The sequence below is a fragment of the Protobothrops mucrosquamatus genome, unplaced genomic scaffold (genome assembly GCF_001527695.2).
Source record: "Protobothrops mucrosquamatus isolate PMUCROS unplaced genomic scaffold, P.Mucros_1.0 scaffold1712, whole genome shotgun sequence".
Classification (NCBI taxonomy): Eukaryota; Metazoa; Chordata; class Lepidosauria; order Squamata; family Viperidae; genus Protobothrops; species Protobothrops mucrosquamatus.
In genome coordinates, this window is record NW_015387861.1 from 11752 (window position 1) to 23566 (window position 11815).

Sequence of the window (11815 nt, forward strand, 5' to 3'; positions counted from 1 at the left end):
TAGACCCGAAGTGTTGGAAATGTAAAATTAAAGAAGGAACATTTTACCACATGTGGTGGCTGTGCCCCAAAGTAAAAAATTATTGGGAACGGATAAGAGATTGGATACAGGAGATAACTGAGATACAAATGGATTTCAAACCAGAAATATTTCTTTTGGGCATAATAAATTTAAAGATGGAAAAACAACTCCAACACATATTGACTGCAGCTCATATAGCATATGCGCGATGTTGGAAGAATGAAAATATTCCCACAAATGATATGATTATGTACAAAATCTTGGAATGTGCAGAAATGAACAAACTTACGTTAGAATTAAAAGACAAGGAGATGTCAGAATTTTATGAAATTTGGAACAAATGTTATAATTGGCTAGAACAGAGAAAGAAAAAGACATAATTATTGATGTACATAAAATGTAAATAAGATGTAAAGAATATTTAAAATGTAAAGCACTGTTCTGTTAGAAGAAAAGATTTATGTTTATGTAGTTTTTGGTGTATGGTGTATAGTGAAAAATAAATTTTTTTTTGAGTAAAATCCCTATTTCCTATAAGCTAATACATATTTATTTCCAAAACAAATTCGTTCTTTTTACCATAATTAAAAATATATTTAATCTTTAAATATTCCATTTAATAAATCTAGTCTTTTAACTCTTATTCAAAACATTTTAATCCATTGTAATTTTCCTAAAGTCAATCACCTTTAGATATCTAAAACATTTCCTTTATATAAGCCATTCCAACTCTTTTATATTACTCATATCAAGAAATAAAATAAAAAAGAAGAAAAAGAAAGTACTATGTTACTTGAGGGGCTCTTCCTCTTAAAGTCAAATTCACATCCAAAATTTTTCTATTTCTTTAATCATATTCAAACAGGTGTTTCTTTTTTAAATATCCTCTCTGATAGGCCCCATCATCTATTTTCTTAATTTTCACTTAGCCTTTTTCTTTTGCCCAGTATCTTTCTTAATCAATATGTTCTGCTGAGTCAAAGAATCTTTCCATATTCTTGTGTTACTGTAGATATAAAAGGTAAACCAAGTACAATATCTTTGTGAGAGGCATTCGTCCATCCATTTTTGTTGAAAATCTTTTTCTCTCTGCTTCTCTTATCATTTTTTGTCTCTCCAGTTCTAGTGTTTTTCCTGGCATCTCTGCAGTCCATTTTGTCCAATCTTTTTCTTATCTTCAAATTTGTTTTGTGGTGTTAAAGTATAAGTTGTCTTTTCCAAATCCAATATTTCTTGTAATTTTTTTCCACTTGGGTTAAATCATATTTCTTTGTTTTGTTAGATTCCATCTTTAAGTCTCTATCCTCAAATTTGTATTCAGTTATCTATTTTATCTGTTTCTTCTCTGTTGTTGTTTCCTGGGATTTTTTTTGTTGTAAAGTTAAATTGGAGATGAATTGGTTTATATTTTCAAAGTTATTTTGGATTTCTTTGTGGTTTGAAATCATTGTTATTTGAATTAGTTGCAACATGTCATATATCTCCTCTTGAAAAGTATTTATTTTTTCTTGATAGGTTCTTTCTATAAATCTCTGATTTTCCATGATGACCAAGAATCCAAATTTTCTTTTCTTTACAAATAGCTTTGGGGTCAGAGTTAAATAGATACTTGTACTCCAGAAAGTTCAAAAAAGGTTTTTTTTGTTCCCTGAAGTTTGTAAGTCTCACTTTGTCTGCAGCCCAGATTGTGTTTTTTTTGTCACAGCTCTATTGTTAGAGCTTTGAAGGTCACAAGTAGAGATTAGTTTTTTCCAGATTTTGCCAAGTCCTGCGTGAAAGCCATAGCTGTTGTAGTCTTCATCCACCACTAGATGTCGGCACTGGTTTATTTTTCAAATTTTCAAAATGAACAAATTGTCTTTAAAATGATAATCTTAACCATTCAGTAACTTCAAACTTATCCAAATTTAGGTTTTATAGTCACTTCATTTCAATACATTTTGGTCCTCCATAAAAGGTTTAATTTGCCGCTTCCATTAGTAAAAGGGTGGGGCAAAAATCCCCCTCCTTCATTTTTGGAGTTTGTTTGCTTCTTGGGATTTTTTTTCCTTTAGGAAAGTTGATAAGTAGGATAGAGAAAATCGATGTTTTTACCCAGATTCAAACACGCTGTTTACAATCAGCTTAAAAAGTGCTTTTGACGTTGGTTACTTGCAGCATGAGCTAGACTCTGAAGTTAGGCTAGCCTTTCTCCTGTTGGTTTCTGGAAGGCTTCTCCTGGACTGATTGGGTCGACTGCCGTCTCTCCAAGGTCCCTGGGACTTCCTTCCTTCTTTGCCGCCTCTTTGGGGCGGCTTCTGGCCCATTTAGGGTCCCCTAACAGGAAGAAACTCAGCTGAAGGGCACGGAGTCCCGAACCCCTCGACTGCTGCACTGCTGCACAGGAGCGTAAGTCCCGCCAGAAAGTTCTTGCCTCCAGGAAAATATTTTAAGGTGAAATTAAAATAGTTGAAGTATTGAGCCCATTGAACATGCTTGGAGGATAATTTACGAGGGATCTTGAGAGCCTCCAAGTTTTTTTGATCAGTCCACACCTCAAAAGGTAATCCCCCCCTCCAAGAAAATCCCCCCCTTTCTCCCAAACCACCCACCTTCTCTCGGTCTCAGTTAATTTCCGGGAAGTATAAACACAAGGTTGTAATTCTCCTCTGTGATTTTTTTTTAACAGAACGGCACCCATGGCCATATCGCTTGCATCAGCTTGAATGATAAATTGTTGCCCAGGGTCAGGGTGTTTAAGGGCTGGTTCAGCTGCAAAGAGTCTCTTTAGATTTTTGAATGCTGCCTGACATTCTAACGACCATTGCAATAGCTGACAAGGTTGGGGTTTTTCTCCCACCTTTGCCTGTTTTGAATAAGTTGGTGATTGGCATGGCTCTCATTTCAAAAGAAGGAATAAATTGACGATAAAAGTTGGCAAACCCTAGAAAACTTTGAAGCTGTTTACTGGTGGTGGGGGTTGCCATTCCAAAACTGCTATGACTTCAGCAGGATCGATTTCTACTCCCTCATTCGAAATCAAGTACCCCAGGTAGTCAATGCATGTCTGGTGAAATTCACATTTTGACAGTTTTGTATACAGTTTGGCTTTCAACAGTTTTCTTAATACATCAAGGACTAATTTGATGTGCTCATCCATGGTTTCAGTGTAGATAAGCATGTCATCAAGATAAACTAAAACCCCTTTGTATAAATGATCATGGAGCACTTGATTTATCAATTGCATAAATACAGCAGGGGCTGGTTGCAGTCCAAAAGGCATCACTTTAAATTGGGAACTCCCCAAAGGGCAATTAAAGGCTGTTTTCTGGCTTCTGGTTCTGCGCAGCTAGTGTACCAACTGAGGGATCCAGACAATCCAATCCTTACAGCTGATTTCTCTCTGTTTGGGGACCCTAAATGGGCCCAAAGCCACTCCAGAGAGGTGGCAAGGAAGGAGGGAAACCCCGCCGATCCTGGGGAGACGGTAGTTAATCCAGACGTCTGGAGAAAGCTCTTCAAAAACCGACAGAAGAAAAGCTAGCATCATTCGTGAGTCTAGCCCAAGCTACATGCAGCCGAACCCAAAAAGTACTAAACTAAGTGTGATTGTAAACAGCGTGACTAAACTGGGTAAGAATATTGATTTTTTCTCTCTCTTATCTGACTGATTTCCTGAGAAAAAAAGAAAAAACTCCAGAAGTAAAAATCCTCCGAAAGTGAGGGTTTGTGTGTCTTTTAAGTTTAGGGGCGGGGGAATTGAAAGATGGACTGGTGCTGACATCTAGTGGGGGATGAAAATACTGCCCTAAATATACAGCCCAGAAAGAAAAGCCTGTTGTCGTGATCTTCAGGGGGTTGATTAAACAAAGAGCAGCTGTTACAAAAGAAATTTATTTATTTATAATAAGACTTATAATAAATGAAAACATTGTGGACTATCTACAAAGTGAAAACTATAAAACTTAGAAAAAATTGACCTTCCTGGATTATAAATATTTTTTAAATTGCTACTTTAAAGTGATTGGCAGAGAAAGGACTTTTGGTCATTATGGAGCATCAGAGATCTGCAGAAAGAACATACCAAGAAAAAAAATACTTACCAGGAAGAAATGTTTGTTCTGTTACAACAAATGCAAATGATATTAACTTCAAACCATGAGGAAATTAAAAATGAATTTGAAAATGTAAATGAATGCATTCTCAATTTAACATCACAACAATCAAATGATGAGAAAACAAAGAGAGAGAGAGAGATCATGTAAAGCACACAACTGAATATAAGCTAGTGGAGACTCAAGTGGAGAAGGACTTACAAGAAACATTGAACATTGACTTCTGGTTCTGGTATGCGGCGACACCGGTCGTGTCTGGGGACTCGTCTCCATTCCAGCCGGGTTTTCTTCACTGGTAGACCCCTTAGCGGGTCGAAAGTCACCCTGGAGGGGCGACCACCGAGGAGGAGGCTTGCTGGTGACTGTGGGAGGGCGCCAGCTTCTCCCATGGCGCCAGCTATCTCCTTAGGGCCAACGGAGCAAAGATCGTCCTGCAAGATGGCCAATCACTCTGCTGCACCAGCCGAAGTCACAATTACACCTAAGCAGGGCTTTTTTTCTCCCTCTTTTCCACCGCCTTGAGTTTGGACCGGTGCGGGAGTAGTTTGGGATCCTGGCGGGGAAATCTCTTGTCCTTACGTTCATTTTAAACCCTCCCCGATAAAGGCCACACCCTCCCCGATAAAGGCCACGCCGGCCGGGCCTTTTTCCACGGCCTTGCGCCAAGGCGGCGCAAGGCGCTGAAAAAAAGCCCTGCACCTAAGTATATCAGACCCACCACGGATGATCCGGGTGAGACCCTCTTTGCCCCTCTCTTTACCCTATTTGTTTTTTTTATTGCCTGTAAAAGCTTGGCTGGAATTATTTCGCCATCTGGAAAAAGCAACTTTTGTATGTGTGGGAAGAAAGGCGCTGAGAACAAAAAAATTTAAAGACTACATTTTCTTTTTATTCTTTTTGGGATACAGAAAAAAACTTTTCTTTGAAGTGTATTATTATTTTATATTGGAAGATTATTTCTTTCTCCACTTTTTCCTTTAAAAGATAGAAAAAAGGAGGAAAAAAATTGTGTCTGGGAAAGATTTTTTATTTACTGAGGACATCTAGTGGTGAAAAGGTAATATTGCAACTGTGGATTATTGTTTGGAGAGAAGGGCCTGACCTTCAAACTACTCTGGGAAGAGAAAAGATAAGCTGATGCAGCTGTGGGAACTGAGGGGGTGGACATTGCTCAACTACAGCTTTCACTAAAAAAAAAAAGAATTTTCTTCAATCACTTTTAAAATGGAGAAATTTTACTCTCACTTAAACTGCAAACTTATATTGGAAAAGATTTATGAGGCTACTGAAGAAATATGTGCCACAATGAAAGGGATTACTACAGAATTAAGAGCCAACTCTACCCCAAACTCTCAAACTGATTTTCAGACTACATCTGACTATTCTACAAACCAAAACATATCAGAAGAGGAACTAAAGGAGACTAAAGAGGAATTTGCTACAATGAAAGTGATTACCACAGATTTAAGAGCCAGAAACTCTTCTCCAAACCTTAAAACTGACTCTCAGACTATATTTGACTATTCTACAAACCAAAATATACTAAAAGATGACTTCATTGAGAATACAGAGGAACGTATTTCACCTTACAAGCATTTCATTTATATCTTTGAGGATCAGAAAAAGCAAAGATTGAGATTTGAACCTTTTAAGCAGCGAGGCTTCAAGGATAAGAGAAATAGAGGTCCAATGCAGAGGTCAGGAGGCTTTTCACTGTCTCAAATGATATTACAAGCAACAAAGAGAGATCTATGGTTGAAAGGGAAGCTCTATTATGGAAATCTGCTTGGCATAAAAAGAAGCCTAGAATAAGACTGAAAAGAGAAATTTAAAACTATATGTAATGGATTTAAGGCATTTTAGAACTATGGATTGACTTAAGGACTAAGTTTTTGAGTTAAAAGTAAGAAAAATGGTAATTATTAGAATATATATATTAAATAGATTAAGAATGTATTTTTTGGAATAATAGGTTTATTTGTATGAAAACTATTATGTAATGGAATAAAGAAAACTGAAGAGGTGTTTTAGATTGGGATTGAACTAATAATTAATTGAATGTTATTGTAACAAGATGATGTGTTTATTTGATAATATGGATGATATTAGATACGATAATTAATTGGATGAAATTAGAATTTTGTTTAATGTACTTAAATGATTTAAGGTTGATATTACTCTATGAGCTTAAAGAAATTGATTGACTGATGGATTAGATATGCATAGAATAGATCAATATTTTATTTTAATTAGGAGATATTAGTGGAAGAAGAAATAAATAATTCTTAAGACAAATGCTAATCAAAAATCCAAAGACAAAACATATATACTGTAGATAACTCAATCAATACATCAAATATTCCCTCTCTATTTCCCTCAAATAGCTTAATATATTTAAAATAGTCCATTTCTAACATTAAATTTCTATTAATCCTAAACCTGTTTTAGAGCTTTATAAAATTACAATACCATAATCAAATTTAACTTTTTTGGTTGCTGCTGCACACTGCTGGCTCATAGTCAAGTGATCGTTCACTAGGACTCCAAGGTCCCTCTCATAGTTACTGTTTTTCAGCCAGGTCTCGCCCAATCTATATTTGTGCCTTTGGGTTTTCCATTCCTGCCTAAATGTAAAACTTTGCTTTTCTCCACATTAATACAATACTTATGACAAATCATTTGTATAGGTTATTAAGCCAAATCAAATCATATGATTTAATACATCCAAGGCAGCAGAAAGTCTTTGCTTGGCCCCCCAAATTTAGGCTGCAATCCAGATAACATCACTTGGCAGCAAAGCGACAGAAAAATCCCTTTGCTGCCTGCTATAGGTGGCACCGGTATCTGTAAACCAGATCTAATACCTCCGATGACTTCATAACCCTTAAAACATTGTGTCTCAATCTTGGCAACTTTAACCTGGTTGGCTAGGGAATCTGAGAGTTGGAAGTTCACACATCTTAACGCTGTCAAGTTTGAGTTACTGCCCTAAACAGTAAAGTAATCGTACCGTTTGACAAATATTCCATAGTGTGTATAGTTAGATTTAAATAGATAGTAACCATATATAAGGTGAATTGGCTCACACAACATACTAAGGCCAACCAATGTTTTTGCCAATCACGCTTGGATGCATTTAGACAACACCTTCAAGCACAAAAAACACGGTAGAAAATGGGCTTCAAAATCTTTTGAGTCCGGCCCCCTTCTCAGAACTCCGCCTGCCGAACTGGGTGCGTCAGGATTTGTGTCAGAGAAGCAGAGGTGGCTGGTTCCTCTTCCCCACCGAAGCTCGGATTGAACTCCGGAACTGGTTCTGAGAAGGCCGCTTCCTCAACGAGTAGGGGGTGGGAGTTGTTTTCTTTCTTTCCGCAGCAAGCCTGGTGGGGCGCATGGCGTCGATAGGCATGCCCGACCCGAGCTTCTTGTGGGGAGTCTTCCAAAGGTGAGTCGTGCGAAGTTTCTCTTTTCGCATTCGGCTCCCTCCTTTTGCGCCGGGAATTCTTGATCTGAGTCTTCTTTGCTCTTGTTTTTGTCCTGCGTCGTAATTAGAATATTTTCTTGTGTTTGTTTTCAGGGTTGATAAAGACCGTAGCGGTATCATCTCCGACACCGAGCTCCAACAAGCACTTTCAAACGGTAGGATATCTTTTCTACTCCCTAGAAGGGCTGCTCTGGTGACAAGAACGCCGGTTGCGTTCACACAACTCTGTTATAATGCGTTTGGTTAACCCAGTTTGTTAAGTCGTGTATCTTGGTATGTTCAAACCTAGTTCATTACTCGATGCTTTAGTGTTTCTGGAGAGCACAGTATCTCCCCCTCTCCCCTGTTATCCCCTGTTATTGTATAGCAGGAAAGTTTTCTTATTGCAATATTAATAATCAAAAGCCAGAAAAATAAATGTAATTAAATTCAGTGGTAGCAACTGGAACCTGGTCATCAATTCCTAGAAAAAATATCCTTTAGGTAATGACACTGGGAAATTCCTGTTCCAAGCTACCATTCTTTTCCAATTCTAAAACTAAAATTTAGTGTATAGCTCATTTATAAATTAATTACACCCTTTTGGTGTATAATAAATTCTGATTAGCATGATCTCAAGCTAAGTTATTTTTCTAGGAAAATATGGAGGCAAAATTCCATGTTTTTATTACTTCTATTGTGTATAGAGATTTTTGAAATAAAGGAGCAAATAGCTAAAGAGGGCAGGTCTGATTATTTTTTAAAGAGGTGCCATCAGAAGTTCCAAAGACATCAAAAGAACATTCCATAGGAAGATAATGGCAATTTCCTTGTTGCTGCTAAGGAAATTTTATGAGCATGTCCAAATAGTCACCAGAAGTCATTCAGCTTCTGGAAGTATTTACCTGTATACATTAAAAGACATTTTTGCCTTGAAATGGAGATACTGTATATGTGAAAACTAAGAGAATTCAAAATATTTAGTTGAAACAAAGTAGTTAATTGTTAATCACAAAAAAGGTGAAAGTCCTAGTTATTGATTAATTTTAAAGAACAGTGAAGCAGTTGAGTATAAAGAATTAGACAAACTTGTGAAAGCTTGATTTCAAAGTTGGTGCCACTAAATATAATAAAGCTTTACAGGAGGTTTTTAAAATTTGTTTTAACAGCTGAAGGATTTTGCTATGATATTCTTTGATAATTCAATTAGAGATTTATTATAAAAATACCTGAACATTGTTTTCCAGTTATATATAACAAATAATGCAAAATCATGTTTTGTTTTATTCCATTAATACAGTGAAATTTTTTTTGAAACGACGTAGTTTTTAGTTTGTGGTGAATCATGTAAAGAGAAGATTTTGTAATATTTGTAAAGAAAAGATTACAGGAAGTTTGTGATAATGAACTGAATCAAGTGGAAAAAGAAGCTTTTCTTTGTGTTTGCTCAAATCATGTTGTTTCACTATATAAGAATTTTAAGTATTAGTATCTTGAAAGTTATAATGGTATTATAACTGACTGACTGACTGACATACATCAGAAAGTACTGTTGAAAAGATCATGAACTTAAGCAACGAGATTCTTCTGCCGGATCATATTTTAAGCTTATTAATCCTAACTTCTTTTTGTTTAGTTCCCAGTGTTTTAAGAAGATTTTTTTATTGTCCGGGTTTCTGTTTCCATACAATAATTAACAAACTTGAGATATAACCCCACTAAATTTGTCTACACTGAGGTATAGGAAAAGTGTGGCAGAAATGGAAACTCATTCAACATTCTCTTATATATGGGGTGAAGCTTGCACTGCTCTGTTCTGTCCAACTTTCTGCCAATTTTGATATTGATATCTTCAATAAATGCTGTTGAAATGACCTGTCATGCTCATATATAGTGCCTTATGTGATTAATAGAAATAGTATTGGTCATCTCCATTTAGAATACTGTTGAGTAATTAATATTCAATGTGTAATGTGACTTCAAAAAAAGTAAATGTCTCAGCAGATTTATTTCCAAATCATGGGAAAGGAACAGTTCTAATTTCTTTTTTGTTGACCAACCTTACTTTCAGTGTTGTATTCATATTAAGCATATGTTAAAAATAATTAGGGCAATCTGGAACAAACCAGTGCAGAAAAATTAAAAGTGATTGATGACTAGAAATTATAAAGGAAGATGGAAGTAATGAGGAATATTTAGTTTTGAGAAGACAGAATCATGCAGGGGCAGAATGGGTGGCATTCTGCAGTAACATGAAAGGAAACTACATTATTCCATGATAGGCCTTTGTCATTACAAAAGGTCATTAGAGTAGAGTAGAGTAGAGTAGAAGAGTAGAGCAGGGCTTTTCAACCTTTTCACCCATTGTACCACTTTTAGGATATCTGAGTACCACCAGTCGCCTAGCAAGGTGCCAAAAACTTGATGACCCCCCCAAAAAAGGAAAAAAGTAATAAAGTACAGGTAGTCCTCAACTTACAACAGTTCGTTTAGTGACTGTTCGAAGTTACAATTGAACTGAAAAAAGTTCCCCCCAAGCCACAGCCGAGCAAGACACCTGCCTGCCCACCTGGCGGCGCTCTTCCTCCTGTCCGAGGTGTTCATTGTTGTGAGTTATATAACCTGGATGAAATGTTATATTAGTGAATGAATTGGTTTTGGAAAGATATAGATTTGATTATATTTTTTTAAATAAATGGAGAGTTCTTTAAGTTTAAGTTTAAATGTGTGAAGAAAAATAGGTTTTTATAGATTGAAAATTTTTTATTGATTAATGCAGTTGATGGTTAGACATAGTAATGAATAAATTTATCTGAAAATGTATTAATTTGATTATAATATTCTATATAGATAGAGAGGGAATTTTTAAAGAAATATTGTGTATATACTTACTATGTTATTGTCTGTTTTTTTAAAAAAAATTGATCACCATGTTTCCACGTGGGTTCTTAAGCTGTGTTGGTGTAAAATGGAAAACTAATAAAAATTGTTTTGGAAAAAAAGTTAAGTATCTAGGAATCTACTTAACAGCAAAATGTATAACATTAAAAGAAGATAACTATGAAAGATTGTTGAAACAAATAAAATTGGACTGGGAAAAGTGGAAAAATCTTCCACTGTCACTGCTAGTGACAGTGAAAATGAATATTTTACTGAAAATACTCTTCTTATTCCAAACGATCCCTGTAAACTTGGAAAAGGACTTTTTTTTGATGATCTAAATGCAACAATATTAAGATTTATTTGGCAAGGTAAGAAAGCACGAATTTAAGTGAAAATGTTACAAGAAGCTAAAAATGGAGGATTTGGATTATCAAGCCGCCATCTTACCATAGCTTAAAGCAGGGCTTTTCAGCCTTTTCACCCATTGTACCACTTTTAGGATATGGCAATATCCGAGTACCACCAGTCGCCTAGCAAGGTGTCAAAAAATTGATGACCCCCCCCCCAAAAAGGAAAAAAGTGATAAAGTACAGGTAGTCCTCAACTTACAACAGTTCGCTTAGTGACTGTTCGAAGTTACAATTGCACTGAAAAAAGTTCCCCCCAAGCCACAGCCGAGCAAGACACCTGCCTGCCCACCTGGTGGCGCTCTTCCTCCTGTCCGAGGTGTTCTTTGTTGTGAGCATTTCTGTTGAGGATTGGCAGCAGGGGTGGGGTGGGGTGTTTGGTTTTTATTCCCCCCGTCTGCTGGGTTGTTGCAGCAGGTTTTGGTCACTTCACATGACCCTGGGACACTGTGACCGTCATAAATATGAATCAGTTGCCAAGCATCTGAATGTAAATCACAAGACCCTGGAGATGTTGCAATATTCCAGCTGATCGGCACTTCTTCTGGGCTCAGCAGAAGCGCCAGGATCAGTGCTGCTTTCCAGCTGATTGGTGCTTCTTTAGGGCTCAGCAGAAGCGCCAGGATCAGTGCTGCTTTCCAGCTGATTGGTGCTTCTTCTGGGCTCAGCAGAAGTGCTAGGATCAGTGCTGCTTTCCAGCTGATTGGTGCTTCTTTAGGGCTCAGCAGAAGCACCAGGATCAGTGCTCCTTTCCAGCTGATTGGTGCTTCTTCTGGGCTCAGCAGAAGTGCCAGGATCAGTGCTGCTTTCCAGCTGATTGGTGCTTCTTTAGGGCTCAGCAAAAGCACCAGGATCAGCGTTGAGCTCCAGCTGGAGCCTGGCACTGATCCTAGCGCTTCCACTGAGCTCTGACAGCCCTGAAGAAGCACTGATCAGCTGGAAAGATG

General features: G+C 37.0%; 1 protein-coding gene across 2 annotated transcripts in view; it reads left to right on the plus strand.

Annotated features, from left to right (window-relative positions):
* Positions 1-7352: 7352 nt before the first annotated feature.
* The window catches only part of PDCD6 (programmed cell death 6), a 27443-nt gene continuing 22980 nt past the window's right edge, over positions 7353-11815 (plus strand). Inside the window, exons 1-2 of one of the 2 annotated variants that reach the window (XM_015822874.1) lie at positions 7353-7560; positions 7693-7754. In XM_015822874.1, the coding sequence (XP_015678360.1) occupies positions 7508-7560; positions 7693-7754 (115 nt within the window). In that variant the 5' untranslated portion in view covers positions 7353-7507. The remainder of the gene's footprint in view (positions 7561-7692; positions 7755-11815) is intronic. The other variant, XM_015822875.1, reaches the window with a different exon arrangement.